This window comes from Cucurbita moschata, unplaced genomic scaffold (assembly GCF_002738365.1).
Source record: "Cucurbita moschata cultivar Rifu unplaced genomic scaffold, Cmos_1.0 Cmo_Scf00001, whole genome shotgun sequence".
In the NCBI taxonomy this organism is placed as follows: domain Eukaryota; kingdom Viridiplantae; phylum Streptophyta; class Magnoliopsida; order Cucurbitales; family Cucurbitaceae; genus Cucurbita; species Cucurbita moschata.
The window spans coordinates 1,351,348-1,365,483 of record NW_019268517.1 but is presented as its reverse complement, the minus strand read 5'-3'; the positions used below and the strand labels follow the sequence as shown (position 1 = coordinate 1,365,483).

Here is a 14,136-nt window from a genome sequence, read left to right as displayed (position 1 = left end):
TAATTAGCATGCGACGTATCACATAGTTTTGATGCGTTCCTGTAACAAGTAGTCTCAGTAGGTACACAATAACTCCTGAAACTGAGTAACCGACTGATAATAGTTACAAACTGAATGGACCAAATCCAGCATCAATAGCTGTCAAATTAAATTCATGGTCTTGTCAAGGAAACAATCAATTCATTGATTAAGCCCAATTATACATCTAAAGATGGGAACGTTCCACAAACTATGATTGAGATAGAACTTTTTCTTGAAATAAAAGGGAGAACAACAAGGTACAGTGCAGTCTTGTAGATTAGTTGGAAACTGATTCTTAATCAAGCAAGAGCATTACAAGAGAAAATAGTTCACATTTCCCATTCATTGCTTCTGAACAGACACAGAGTTAGCTCACAAAAGGATAAGTTCGTTAACCCCACGAAGATCCAGAGTACTAAAATCTCTTGTCACAACCTAATACGATTTCAATCATCTTCTCTTTCTGGAGGAAGGCCGCAAGGTAATAGCATTTTCTGCAAAGAAACAAAAACAAAAAACAAAAGAGTAATGTTAATAGTTACCATTCTGTATCTAATTAAGTTGTAAATGAAATCAAGGGGCAGAGATGATGAAATTTTCCATCCCTCATTAAGACAGAAAGTCAGTAACATGATTGGCTCAACCCTACACTTCAAAGTTGGTATGAAGAATCGTTATTGGCAACTCATAGCGTGTAAAGTCAAATTTGCTATTCCTCATTAAGAAAGAAAGTTAGTTACATGGTTGGCACAACCCCGCATATCAAATTTGGTATGTCCAATTTATTATTGATAACTAAAAGCATGCAGAATGAAATACTTGCACTATTGTTTAAGTGAAGACAAGCAAACCAGATTGAATACTAAAAATTGAAAAGTTGAAAGCAACAAGTCACCCAGTAATCATATTACAATGACTTGAAACTCAGAAAGCACATTATAAGGGTGGTGGACACATGAAGGTAATATTGAACAAGTATAATGAATGTATCCAGAAACCTCAGAAATGGTTGGCACTAAAAAAGAAAAGAAAATAAAAACTGCCTACTGATAATAAAATTTATTGGAGGCTTGGGGAAGGAGTGAACATTATAGGAAAGGTTTAACAAAATGGATTGGAGCCCATCTTTTTCTCTCTTTTTTTCTCTTAGTTCTTTTCCAATTCTGACTTTTTTCTTTTGGGTGGGGGGTTAATGCTATGAAGAGAATGCGTGACAGGGAAAAGACAAATAAACACAAGTAAAGGCAATGTACCAACCTGCATAAAGTTGTAGCGTTCCCTTCCAATGGATTCATTTTCTGCTATAGCGAAGTAAGCTAGAATGGGATAATGTCCAACATATGATGCATAGCTATCACGCTGAATGTTCACAGCCCATTCACTGTACACAAAGAGATATGAAATGAGGATTACAAACTACTATGCGAAGTAATATAAGATCAAAGCTCCAAAGGAATAGGAAAACTAACAATCTATTTAAGTCAGCATGCCCAGTTCCCACATATTTAGCCTGAAGGTGCTCAAGCTGGGAATTGATGTTGAATCTATCACTGGCCTGCATTGAAGATCAGAAACCAACATTAGCTCCATCTGAGGAAACCTCAAGCAAAGACAGTAAGCCATGATCAGACCTTAGATTTCAAATACGGATTACTGATTCAGAGGTTTGATTTCCACATATGACACTAATAACATCCGAACAAAATGGGAAAATAAATAAATAAATGGCCCCAATACGGTATCCTTTCCTTGGAATGAAAGGAATCAAAGGGATTTCAGCGGAAAAGAGCATGCTTATCGATGTAAATTATCTTCACTATTTCAATTCTAAAATTATTCTACCCTTTTATCCAATTAGAAATGTTTCTTGTCACTAACTCGGATGTGGGCTGCTTCCTTTTGGTAAATTTCATACATCAATGAAATTGTTTCCTAAAAATACATACATACGATATTTCCCGTTCTTGATAGTTCATTTTAAGCAGAGCTAATTTTCACAAATGCATCAACCCAGATTCATACGACAACTAGAAGTAAATAAACATAAACGCTAAATGAATTGAAAAATAAAGCTAAATGGAGGCAGTAATTCCGCGAAGCAACGGTATCAAATTCTCACGATATCAGAAATATCACAAAAAAAAAAAAAACCTCCGATCAACTAATCAGTTCTAGGGTTTTGGAATTACTGCTGTAATGAATGGAAAAAAAAAAAACAAAAACAAAACAAAAACAAACCAAATTCGAGAATACATGAGCGAAGAACACATAAGAATAAGAGAACTATATTAGCAGTGCTCACCTGCATGTTCGATTCGGGGGAGATTCGACAGAAACGACGAAGCAGAGAAAAGGCGCGAGTTGAAGATCTGGCCCTGGCGCGGTCCAAATAAACGATTTTTTTTTTCCCCTAAAAATATATTGTTTTTTTTTTTCTTCTAAATTACAAAAAATATATTTATTTATTTACCTTTTTTTATATTATTTTTTACGGCCTATAAATACCCATCTCATTTTCTAAAATTCTAAATTCTCTCCAATTTACTTTTTATCATCATCTCTTCACTTAACTTTGAGTGTTAAGGAAATTGTTTATCGAAGTTAATTATCGTATTAAAATCTTGTATTAAAAAAAGTGAATGTTCGAGAGAGGTAGTTTACTCAGTGCTTGTGCTAAGGAGAAAAAGTTTAGATTCGAAGCGGGTCCCCCTTTTTTCTTGACCTTTACTAGTTGAGTAAAAAAAAAAAAAATCATCACGAGTTTCTTTTAAGGTTCTCACACTAAGATGACAAAGCGTATGTTCAAGAGCGTATGCTCAAGTCGGGGGTATTGATAATGATAAGTTGTATTCAAAATGCATTTACATTACCAATATTGTGTCCACACAATCAGATAGAACACAATGAGTATATATGTAGCAAGAATATATATAAACAGGAACTATACATTAAATAGTTTACTCACAGTATAATTCGACGTTCTGGGTTATTCATACAGCATACAATCGGACGACCTGGTCGATTTTGGCACGACAAACTGGGCAGCCCCATTTCTTGGATTTGATTTCAGTCAAACAATTCATGCACCCAGCCATATGTCCACAGGGAATGCAGGCTCCTTCAATGGGAGCATCCAAACATATAACACATGATGAAGAACTCGCTTCCTCTTTCCCTTCGCCCGGTCTTAAGTCAATTGGACTTGAGTCGATCGATGGATAGTGAATTGCACCATCATCCAGAATATCATTTGCTGCCGGTGGAGCTGAAGGTACGGAATCTGACGGGATGGTGTTAGTCTGGATTTCGGGATGTTCGTTCGAGTTGCTGCTCTGGCCAGCTTCGTGCACTTCGGAATCATTCGTGCCTAATTTCGTCGAATGTGTTGTTGGTGTAACTGGACCTGTATGGCTGCTAGAGGCACTTGCTTTAGAACTTGGACTAGGATCAGGAAAGGGTGGTCTCCCCTGGGTAGATGATTGTATGGAAGCGTTAATGGCCATGTCTAGCTCCACATCTTCTGTGTCCGGCGGTGCAGTTGCGGATGCACCCGAGCCCTGGTTACCATTCATAAATGCAGGGTGCATCACCTGAACGATTCCAAAAATTTCCAGATTATTGCAATTGTACACGCCTTTCTATTACAAAGTAAAGCAGGAGAACAACAAATTGACCCTAAATTAATCTCTAGCTATCTTGACCATGTGCCAAGACCAGAAGGGAATGGACATAGTAAAGAAAAGAGACGAAGAAAACGTCGATGGACGTGTTACCGTAGGAATTCCTTTGCATGCATTGCAAAACCACAGAAGTTGTTCTTTGTCATTTTCATTCCCGGATGCGAGTTTCAAGCGAGTTTCTGAAAAAAAACAAAAATAATAATAATTATAACGAGTTCAAAACAAGAAACGAACATTAAGTCAAGAACGGAGTTCCTTGGTTGAGAAGAATATGAAATTAGTCCCTTCTCGGGAGTACGCGAGTATTATTAGAGGCAGAGACAGAGAAGGTAGAAGATCAAAGTTGTGATGTCCCACGTTGGTTGGGGAGGAGAACAAACCACCATTTATAAGGGTGTGGAAACCTTCCCCTAGCAGACGCGTTTAGTCTTGAGGGGAAACCCGAAAGGAAAAGCCCAAACAAGATAATATCTACTAGCGGTGGGCCTGAGTCATTACAAATGGTATCGAAGCCAGACACCGAACGATGTGCCAGCCTTCTCGTTGTTCCTCGAAGGGGGTAGACACGAGGCGGTGTACCAATAAGGACGCTAGGCCCCAAAGGGGGATGGATTTCGGGCCGGTCCCACATTGATTGGAGGAAGGAAAGAGTGTCAGTGAGGACGCTGGGCCCTGAAGTGGGGTGGATTGTGATGTCCCACATTGGTTGGGGAGGAGAACAAACCACCATTTATAAGGGTGTGGAAACCTTCCCCTACCAGACGCGTTTTAAAGCCTTGAGGGGAAGCCCGAAAGAGAGAGCCCAAAGAGGACAATATCTGCTAGAGGTGGGCTTGGGTCATTACAAAGGTCATCAGACCAATAAAGAGATCTATGAATTATACAAATACAATGTTTAGACCCTGTAGCTCACAAAATCGAACATGCCCCTTTTCTGCGCTCACTTTGTCAGAATTATGCTTGGCTATTTAAGCAAAGGAAATTATAGAACCATGAAAGGAATGCATCTTTCAGTGCCAAAGTGGTCGAGATAGTCACGACTTACTCGCCGCGTTATCCACAATCATAACTGATGGATCAGAATGCTGTGACTTCGTCTCCTCCAAACTGGCTCTCCACAGTGGAACAACAATACGCGGTTGAGCGTCCTACCAGTTACAGGGAAGGATTACACAACAAAATAATAACATAAGATACCTATGGACGATTCCAAATGGTTGCCAAGAACAAGAGCCAACAGAAAATACAAAGACATATATCAGTAAAGTAATTGGATCACATCCACTTCCACCTGGTAAGAATCTACTGCATAGTAAATGCTATAAAGAACTGGGGACTTTAAATAGGACAAGTACCGCTGCTTACAGATGAAACAAAGGAAAGCTAAGATTTTCGAAATAAGTAGCACACTAGCATGATTGATAAGCTATGGTGGTTCCGAGGGGCACAATATGTTTTGATGCAATTTGAAAGCCAGAGAAGTGACAGGACAAAATATAGCCCGCAACATCAAAAAAATAACATATACGACTGACGTGATAATACATTTTTTTCGACCCTAGCACCATCATCGCTAGATGTTTCGACACTCTTGATTGGGATGGACTGAAGGGGAAATTTTTCGTTATTAAAACCTTTTAAGTATTAATAAACATCGTGATCTGCAGAATAGTAGCAATATCATGTGCTGTACCTGTAGAGTTGGGTATATAGCAAGCTCCAGCTTTAAAGGCCTTGCAAGATTTCTTGCTCCACATGGTAAAATAACAGCCCAACTGGAATTGGAATTACATCAATCACAAGCATATAATTTGACAAGACAAATATACTCAGAGTTCGAATACAAATAGATCGTCAATCGCCAAGTCGTTAAGTCATGTTACTTTCACGACTTACTGCGCATGGTATTTGATTGACATAGAACTACGAATAGAAGAAACTTAAATTCAGAATTATGGTAATAAAGTACATACACTCTCCTTGAGACCAATTGAGGAGCCAGTACTTCCAAAAATCCTGGTCCATGAAACTCCCGCAACCAACCCGAGAACAAACAAATATGACTCTACAAAAAAAAAAGCTTCAATAATCATCTTGACAAACAGTTTCGACCCAAAAAAATGTTTTAGTTGGAGTTGAAATAGAATCACGAGGTAAACAAACCTCGATTGTACGAACAACGTTGATGTGACCTTTTGTTCTAGCAACATCAAGAGGACTCTGGCAATCATCATTCATGATCAATGGATTTGCTGAAGATTATGACACAACATATCAATTAGACTTGCTAAAGAAATCGAACAAATATTGAAAGAAACAATGTGTTAGTATCGAGAAATTAAGACAAACCTCCATGAGAAAGAAGTAATTTGACATTATTTTCAAGACCCCTTTTAGCTGCATGATGTAAAGGGGTACCAGCATGACGTCCTAAAATGCAATGAAAGGGTTAAGCTAACCAAAGCAGAGCTGAATATGATGCAATGAGAGGAAAGCATAAGCGAATTATAAAGAAAACTACCAGGCCGATACGCATTAACATTAGCACCAAGTTCTATCAAAGTTCTCGCAACATTATGAAGCTCAGGACTCATGCAAGCCACAATTAAAGGGGTTTTCGCCTCCTTATCAATCCACTGTAGATATCATGAAAGTAAGAACAGCAGCACCAAATGCAATTGATCATACTCTCAAGAGGATGAGAAAATTTAACAATTACCTCAAGGCCTGCACCCTCTCGGCAAAGGGCTTTAATCCCTTCTGAATTTCCATAGCTTACTTGCTGGTAGAGCAGTTCATCTTTCGATTGTTGTTGCCCCATTCCAGACCAATCCACAAAAGCTAATCGAATAAGTTCAATCAGGTCTGGATTTAAAACCAGAATTTCGCCTAAAAATCTCCGTGGAAAATTCTATTCAAGCCCCCTTATGAACAATGGGAGCAACGCAAACTCCCAGGCCTGAAAGAGAATAACGAGGCAACCATGTCAATGGAGCATTTTAGGTTAAATCGATCCAAGAAGTGGGGCCGATGAACAATTAAGAGAAACCAATCGAAATTTTCACCCAAAAATCAAGAAAAATGAAAGAAAACCAAAAGATGCTTACGATCGATTCCAATTTCTTAAACGAGAAGGGTTCTGAATCAAAGATGAAACGCGAAAATCAAATAATTCAGACCTTGATGTTACCCTTCACCTACCCTGTTCCTGAGGATCAATTTTATCGAGTTTCGCGCAATATGTCGCCCTGGATTTTCTGACGAAGCTTCTGCGACGGAGACCGATTGTAGGGTGGGTGTCCGAAAACATCGTAGAATTTGAAGTGAAATATCAGTCATGTAAACGACATGTCGTCTTCCGTAGTTGTTCTTCTCCCTTGACTATTTTGAAACGCCGTTGACTTTCAAAGGAGGGGCGGTCGAATCTTAACGACAAGTCGGCTTGTTAAATGATAAAAGTAGTAAATGAAATAGCTTGAAAAAATTAGGTTAAATTAGATGTTTTTTTCTGTCCGGTTGGGGTTGACTTTTTCTTTAGGTCAAATTAATTCAACCAAAATAGACTTACAATCCAACTATATATTACTTCTAAAATTATTATATAAAATTAAGAATATTAAATATTTGTGCCCTAAAATAATTTTATTAAATAACGTAAAAATGTTATTAAATTTAACAATATAGTTTATTTAAACATAAAAAAGTGCAAATATTGGAATAATGGACAACTAGAAATAAATAAAAAAAATTAATTAATTAATGCAAAATGATCTGTAAAGCTACAAAAAAGAGGATGAGATACCCATTTCTTTTGATCAAAAATTAAATTTTGGTATTTTTGTTGCCATTTTTAATTAAATGTCAAATATGTTACGGCCCCACCCCCACATGCCTCACAAATAATGTATAATTCCTAATATTTTCTATTTTATTTATAATTAGTTTATTTATAAAAATATATTATTTTCGGCATTTTTTTATTTATAGGTCGGATTCATGCATCTCGATGTTTATCGGGTGAGCGCTAGATAGCTTGCATGAAGTAATCCGTCGTTAAATTTAATGGGTTTTTGTTTTTTTTTTTTTTTTTTACTTTAAAAAATAAAAATAAAAATACATGAAATTAATTTTATATGATTGAAATTTATTTTTTTTATTTATTTTTGGGAAAGTTTAATCAACTTTTTCATGGCCGAAAACTTAGGACCCAAGTTTGCTGTGTTTTAATGGACATAGGTGCTTGCCGAAAGAGATATTTCCATTAAAATTGCCCCTCAACTTTAAAATAATTTCCATTTTGCCATTGAGTTCTTTTTTTAAAATAAATAATTATTATTCAATCTTTAGAAGATTTATTGAAAATACGCGAGCTAATTGATGAAGTAAAAAATTTTAGAGACTACTCGTGAGTCTCTCGGACATAATATTCGATACTACGTGCAATCTTTCCATCAATAGGGTCGAGATGCTACCATAGAGCGCTTGACGTTTTTCTTCCATATGCACGTGTTTTCTTATTTGATGGCAGTATTGAGACATGTTTTCGCTAACACACCGCTAATAAACTGACTCTGATATCATTTGTAAGAGCACAAGCTTACTATTAGTAGATATTGTCCGCTTTGACCCTCAATCTCTCGGTTTAAAAAGGTTTCCACACCTTTATAAAAAAACGTGGATAAATGATCTTACAATAATTGTGTACTTCGTAACGGGGATAAATGATCAACACGCAAACGTTATGAGATTTATATTGAGTTTTATAGTTGCATAGCTAACCTATTAACATCACGAGTTACGTAACATTGTAGCTTTATATGAATCAATCAATCATTCGAATAATTTGGTTAACTTATGTTGACTCGTTTATTACAAGCTAACGATTTTGAACGTGGGCTCGAGATAATTTAGATTATAATTTAATTGTATGATTGAATTAATTAGATATAAAATTTAAAATAAATAAATAAAATTGGGGTTTAAAAGAGGGGGAAGCTTGACAACGACGCTGCTTTTTCTTTGGAGCCGCCATTAAAACCATCCATTAATCATTGTCCAGAATCCTTCCTTCTGCGATCTCTCTCCAATGTCGCGCACGAAAATGGAGAAGAAGCTTCGTACGGCGAAGAAGGCATGGAAGAAACTAACCAACACATTACGATTCAAATTCCACGCGCTCAAAATCTCCAGATCCATCAATATAGTCACGCGCCGCCTCAACTCCGTCGTTCAACGCTCCCTCAGCCTTCTATTTCCCTCCAAATTTCGCCGCCGTCTTCTCCGCCGTAAGTCCTCTCCTTCTTCATATTACCGTCGCGATCAGAATCAGTATGTCCAACAATACGATGAATACGTTCAAAATCCAAACAATTTCGCGCCAATCCACATCGATGAGCTCTTCGCGGATCCGGCAGCGCCGATTGCAGAGACGAGCAGAGGAAAAGAAGTAATGGAAGAGGAGAAGGAGAAGGAGACGAGTGTTAACAGCATTGAAGATGCTTGGAAAATCGTGGTGGCTTCGTCGCCGCATCTACGGCCGGTGGATGAACGAGCAGAGGAGTTCATAAGGAAATTCCGAGAAGAGATTATTCTTGAGAAGGAGAAATCGCTTCTCGAATTTCAACAGATGTTGGCCCGCAGTGCTTGATTATTGTTGAATTCGTTCATACATGTTCATAATTATGAGTGCATATGGATCTTGATTTCGTTATTGAATTGGTGATTTGTTGGAAAGTACTTTTTCAGAGTGTGGTTTGAATGTATCGTAGAAGATGCTGGAGGGGATACTAATTTACTTTACTATAATGTGATTGTGGTTTGATGTTTGCTTTGTGATATTCCCCAAATTTTCATGGAGAAATACTAATCTATATCTTCGTTACGATTTTGTATAAAATTTGATATAACATCATAAATATTTATATTATATGATTTTTTAAGATTCGCAGTTTTGTTTAGCAGAAAAGATCGATTTTCAAAGTTCATGGACCGCCCAATCGTGAGTTTTGAAAGGACTCGTTCGATTATTCACTTGTTCATGAACTTGCAACTAGTTGCCTCAGCCAAAAGACGCTTACGATGTTGTTGAAGAAGCTTTACCCATTTTTTACAGAGATCGTTATGAACGGACTAAATGACTCGACTCTTCCGAGATGCAAATCAAGAAACTTATTGATTATATTACATGCAAGTAGTAACGAACGTACTAGCAAAATAATATTTCGAAAGAAGTAAACTATAATTTAAATTAAGTCTATAATCACAAGTTTACAAGCATATACGAACCATTAAATACGCTTACCTAATATACATTTTAATACAACAATGACAATAAAATTGAAATAGTAATAAAATGAAAATCAAATTTAAATTTTTTATTCTTATTTTTACAACCGTCTCCAAAATTAAGGTAAAGATGGCATAACATCTATAACAAACGTAACTCTGATATTTTAGTTTGATGTCAATACGAACGTAACTCAATTATATACATACCGTTCGTTCTTTTAAGACGATCCGAGGGCATAGTGCATTATTTTGAGAGAGAGAGGCAAAGAATAAGGCTTTACTTACAATGCCAACTTGTAATATACCTAATTGGTTGGACTACACTTGTGAAATAGAATATAATTGTTTTGAGTGAAATAGAATATAATTGTATTGACCTTTTGGTCGATATTGTATCCTTTGGAATATAATTTTTCCAAAATCTATTTTAGAAATTCAAATAACTATTTAAAAAAAAAAAAAATTAAGCCTATAAATGTCATTTCCACCTTTTAACTCTTCTTACATACTTTTAGAAAAAGCTTGTTCTTTGATGTGTTTTGAACCCTTTTTTCTGAAGAATGACATTTGAATTTTTCCACTACCGACACATGAACCGAGCTCAGATCTTCACAATCACTACTTTATGTTTTGAAAGCTCAGATGAGAGGTTCCCTTGATGATCATTGAAACTAAAACTAAACATTTACAATACAAGTAGGCCAAGTTAGTTGAGAAAATCCTTCATGGGATCATCATGATGTACCTTCTTCATCCTATATGCCTCCATGTCCTCCGCAGTTACCTGCACACGAGGGCGCAGCGCGAAGGAAGAATAAACCTAAACTTGCTATTTAAATTTTGCCAAGGAACCTATCGATCAAAGCAAGAGAAAGTAATGTACCTCATCATTCCATCTCACATTGTATTTACGCTTTCTTTCATCCCTCTCCTCCTTCCTTCTTTCATCCTCCTGGCGAAATAGGTAATCCCAAGTAAGAAACAAGTAAAATGCGGTGAGAAAACGGATGATAACACGAGATATCGCAGGAAGAGGGTATTAAGATTCATACCTTCTTGAGAGCTTCATTAAGTTTCTTCTGGTCGAGGACGAGATCATCGGGTACTTCACTTCCCCAAGTAGCTAGCTTTTTCTCTTCAGCTGGGGCTGGTGTATCTGTGGTGATGTTAGAAGATCATTCAGGAGTTCAACTGAACAATTTTGTACCTTAATACAATGAAGAATATTGAGGATGCCAAGCATTTGATGGCTAACCGACGATAAATTTACATATTCTAAAATAAAATTATACCCATGCAAGCACTATGTTACGGAAAGAAAGCTTGAATCACATGCATTCGGTTGAAAGCCAAGAATGAGTTATCACATTCAGGAAGACATTCCAGGTTCAATTTTTAAAAAACTACAAAACGGATTCCGAGTACTAACCTTCAGAAGTTGCTTTACGAGAAATATTAGACTTCATCAAGTCCGCTGCTGCCTCAGCAGCCTCAATTCCAGCAGCGCCAGTGCAATAACTGTTACGGATGGTCTGCTTACAGCATTTATAGCCCCACTGGTGATCCTTCCACCATGAGCCCCAAACACTTGTGTGGTTATTAATAAAAACATCTTCTTCATATTTACTTTTGGGAAGAGCCATTTCCTTCAAGGAGGAAAAAAAGGAATCAGAAGAAAGCAAACATACTCGACAATCAACTCGTGTCATGATGCATTAGCTACACAATTCTTAGTCCAAGCTTTTAATTTGAGATTGAGCGGAAAGCACTACAATTACATTTGTTTTAAAAAGGTAGAACCATAATGCCTCGATGGTAGAGTACAGCTAATCATGCATTTTTGAAATTATACCAGGCATTTTCTTATTCACTCAACTCAGTTATTGTCATATTAATCTCAGCAGAAGTAACGAAGTAGACAAGTGTAATGAAGGATATTATTGTAAAACAAAACCAGATAATAACTCAAAATCGATTAAATATGCTTCATGTTAATGATGTAGCACTCTGTCAAGGAAAATAAAAGGGATGAGTTCAGATAAATTTAATACCAGGCCTTTAACAATTCTGCCAGTGCGGTCATATTCAACTTGTCTCTCACTCTGTCCCAGTAAAAGTTCTCGAGGCAGCTTTTCTTCATCAGCAGCATTGCCATACTTCTCCATGATAGCATCCTTCGTATGTGACTTCAACTTCTCTTTGATAACCTTGTAGTTCTTATAAAGAAGTTCAGCTTGGGATGGAGCAGCTTGTAGATGGATATCTTGACCTTTGTCAAATGCTTCCCAAGCATGCACATTGAGTTGCTTGAAATCCAAAGCTTGCCCACTTATTCTATTTTGGTTATCGCCCTATCATGACAAAAATAGATCGACAATTTAGATCCGTACTAACTTATAACTATTACTTTGTTAAATTTGGGAGTATATAAAAATTCCACGATCCCATTTCTGATACATACCACATAAAATTTTTCATTTGGATCAGCATCAGGAAGAGGATCTTCACGCATGGACCGAGTTTTCGGATCATAATAAGCAGAATTGACATCAAGATTTAAAAGATATTTTGCTGTATCCTCCCGAATACGTAAGTTCCTAATATGCAAAGAAATAATTAATACAGCATTGAGGCGCTCTAGAAAAGAGCTAAGCAGGGAGAGACATAAAAGAATAAACAAATATAAATTATGTGACATACCTTACAGTTCCCGTGCTTCCACCACCTGTCGTACGAACACGCTTCTCAACTTTTGCGAAGTCCATTTGTTTGCTTTCATCAACCTTTGCCTCATCAACCTTCAAATCATCTTCATCCTCATCTTCATCACTAACTTCAGCATCCTCATTCTGCTTATTATTTTTCTCTTCCAATTTTTTAAGCTGTTGTTCTTTCAAAAATTTTCTCCTTGCTTCATCTCTAGCCTCATACCTCTCAATGACACGAGCATAGGTTGCTGGATCATAGCCATTCCAACGATCCCTTTTCCCATCATAATCTAGTTCAAATGTCTCAATCTTCTCATCTGGTGCTATGTGCATATTTGTCCATTTTGCTCCAATCTTTCGGGGTCTTTCCATGCATGACTTAGCATCATGTGTCAATGCTCCACAACTGGATGGCCAATAAAATTTGAAAGATACACAATAAAATTAAAACATACACGTCAAGTAAATCATAAAAAATTAAAAATTAATTTTTTTTAAAAAAAACTATATTAAATAATATTGGAAAGTGGTACAAACCATAGGTCAGGAAAATTAGTATAAAAAGGGAATTTCCATATATCACCAAACCTGAACCAAGTTAGGAGAATAGTTCCAAACCAATAATATATTTAGATTTGACATTTTTATACAGTAACAAAAGAAAGAATATAAAATGTGGGGAAATCATAGTTCCACAACTACGATTGGTACTTTTTTTCACAGCAAAATATTGAGAAAGAATTTTAAGTTCCGATTCAATATCCCCTCGTATATTTCTTTTATATGAAAAACTATTAGTTGTAAATTTAGGTAAGGACAAGAAATAGGTTGAGGAATATACATAATGGTGAACAATGAGGCATTCATCTGACTTACTTTTCACATGCACCCTTCCTGTACTTGTCTGCCTGATGTATTTTTGCACCTCTATCGTACCAGGATTTTGTATAATTCGGATCTGATTTCCATTTCCTTTGATGTTTTAAACTCTGAAATAGATTCAAAATAAATTCAATCATCATGATTCACGAACAACCAACATAAAATCTAGAAAGATGGGGGTGAGAGAGAAACTCACTGGCCTCTCAGCATTAAGATACCAAGGTGCAGAGGACATATATTGGGGAATGTGAGGGTTGATTTCTTTCCCATCCTCATCGACCTCAGCTGGCGCAAGCCCTGCCTTACGTGCTTCCTCTAATTCAAGTTGTTTGCGATGATCCTCCCTAGATTTGAAAGCAACTGCAATACCGATGAGAGAGTTAATCAAAACAGTGTTCTATAAAAAAAAAAAGTAGGAGTACATCAATCAAAACAATATCTGATAATAAAGTAGTAGCAGTTTCCGTTCTAACTTAATAAGCTAGAATATCCGTTCGTTCAACAATACACAACTCACAAAAAAAAAAAAAAAAAAAAAAAAAAAAAAAAAAAAAAAA

The 14,136-nt window shown here is 36.6% G+C and overlaps 4 protein-coding genes across 8 annotated transcripts in view; 1 reads left to right on the top strand and 3 right to left on the bottom strand.

The window, feature by feature from the left end:
* Positions 1-160: 160 nt before the first annotated feature.
* On the bottom strand, positions 161-2,438 carry LOC111451300 (uncharacterized protein At4g14342). 2 transcript variants are annotated; one of them, XM_023091676.1, is made up of 4 exons: positions 2,324-2,438; positions 1,491-1,576; positions 1,279-1,402; positions 161-515 (listed from the first exon to the last, which is right to left on the bottom strand). In XM_023091676.1, the coding sequence occupies exons 1-4, from the start codon at positions 2,327-2,329 to the stop codon at positions 468-470; spliced, it is 264 nt and encodes an 87-aa protein (XP_022947444.1). In that variant the 5' UTR covers positions 2,330-2,438; the 3' UTR covers positions 161-467. The 2 variants fall into 2 exon arrangements, with proteins under 2 accessions (XP_022947444.1, XP_022947450.1); XM_023091682.1 differs by lacking the exon at positions 2,324-2,438 and having other exon boundaries at positions 1,491-1,582.
* A 410-nt stretch (positions 2,439-2,848) lies between these two features.
* On the bottom strand, positions 2,849-7,002 carry LOC111451229 (putative E3 ubiquitin-protein ligase XBAT35). Of its 4 annotated transcripts, none has more exons than XM_023091574.1 (10): positions 6,903-7,002; positions 6,421-6,660; positions 6,223-6,337; positions 6,051-6,131; positions 5,865-5,953; positions 5,675-5,766; positions 5,395-5,476; positions 4,747-4,849; positions 3,795-3,880; positions 2,849-3,611 (listed from the first exon to the last, which is right to left on the bottom strand). In XM_023091574.1, the coding sequence occupies exons 2-10, from the start codon at positions 6,520-6,522 to the stop codon at positions 3,012-3,014; spliced, it is 1,350 nt and encodes a 449-aa protein (XP_022947342.1). In that variant the 5' UTR covers positions 6,523-6,660; positions 6,903-7,002; the 3' UTR covers positions 2,849-3,011. The 4 variants fall into 4 exon arrangements, with proteins under 4 accessions (XP_022947342.1, XP_022947350.1, XP_022947362.1 ...); XM_023091582.1 differs by lacking the exon at positions 6,903-7,002 and adding an exon at positions 6,809-6,901; XM_023091594.1 differs by lacking the exon at positions 6,903-7,002 and adding an exon at positions 6,881-6,897.
* A 1,702-nt stretch (positions 7,003-8,704) lies between these two features.
* On the top strand, positions 8,705-9,583 carry LOC111446987. The gene has a single exon (XM_023085942.1). It carries the CDS (start codon positions 8,788-8,790, stop codon positions 9,346-9,348), a length of 561 nt encoding a protein of 186 aa, XP_022941710.1. The 5' UTR covers positions 8,705-8,787; the 3' UTR covers positions 9,349-9,583.
* Positions 9,584-10,444: 861 nt separating this feature from the next.
* LOC111446658 (pre-mRNA-splicing factor SLU7) overlaps positions 10,445-14,136 on the bottom strand; it is a 4,896-nt gene continuing 1,204 nt past the window's right edge. The window contains exons 3-11 of the mRNA XM_023085599.1: positions 13,776-13,939; positions 13,574-13,686; positions 12,690-13,103; positions 12,451-12,586; positions 12,041-12,340; positions 11,419-11,635; positions 11,042-11,145; positions 10,873-10,941; positions 10,445-10,773 (exon numbers count right to left, since the gene is read on the bottom strand). Coding sequence (XP_022941367.1) covers positions 10,696-10,773; positions 10,873-10,941; positions 11,042-11,145; positions 11,419-11,635; positions 12,041-12,340; positions 12,451-12,586; positions 12,690-13,103; positions 13,574-13,686; positions 13,776-13,939 — 1,595 coding nt within the window. The 3' untranslated portion in view covers positions 10,445-10,695. The remainder of the gene's footprint in view (positions 10,774-10,872; positions 10,942-11,041; positions 11,146-11,418; positions 11,636-12,040; positions 12,341-12,450; positions 12,587-12,689; positions 13,104-13,573; positions 13,687-13,775; positions 13,940-14,136) is intronic.

What these genes read in the sequence shown, in the direction of transcription:
- LOC111451300 (XM_023091676.1), bottom strand. An exon ending in CATGCTGACTTAAATAGATT is followed by an intron (nt 1,403 to 1,490) that starts GTTAGTTTTCCT and finishes CTTTGTGTACAG; the next exon opens with TGAATGGGCTGTGAACATTC. An exon ending in AACGCTACAACTTTATGCAG is followed by an intron (nt 516 to 1,278) that starts GTTGGTACATTG and finishes GTTTCTTTGCAG; the next exon opens with AAAATGCTATTACCTTGCGG.
- LOC111451229 (XM_023091574.1), bottom strand. Translation starts at nt 6,522, where the DNA reads ATGGGGCAACAACAATCGAAAGATGAACTGCTCTACCAGCAAGTAAGC. An exon ending in CAATTGGTCTCAAGGAGAGT is followed by an intron (nt 5,477 to 5,674) that starts GTATGTACTTTA and finishes TTCCAATTCCAG; the next exon opens with TTGGGCTGTTATTTTACCAT. An exon ending in CTATATACCCAACTCTACAG is followed by an intron (nt 4,850 to 5,394) that starts GTACAGCACATG and finishes TGTAACTGGTAG; the next exon opens with GACGCTCAACCGCGTATTGT.
- LOC111446987 (XM_023085942.1), top strand. Translation starts at nt 8,788, where the DNA reads ATGTCGCGCACGAAAATGGAGAAGAAGCTTCGTACGGCGAAGAAGGCA.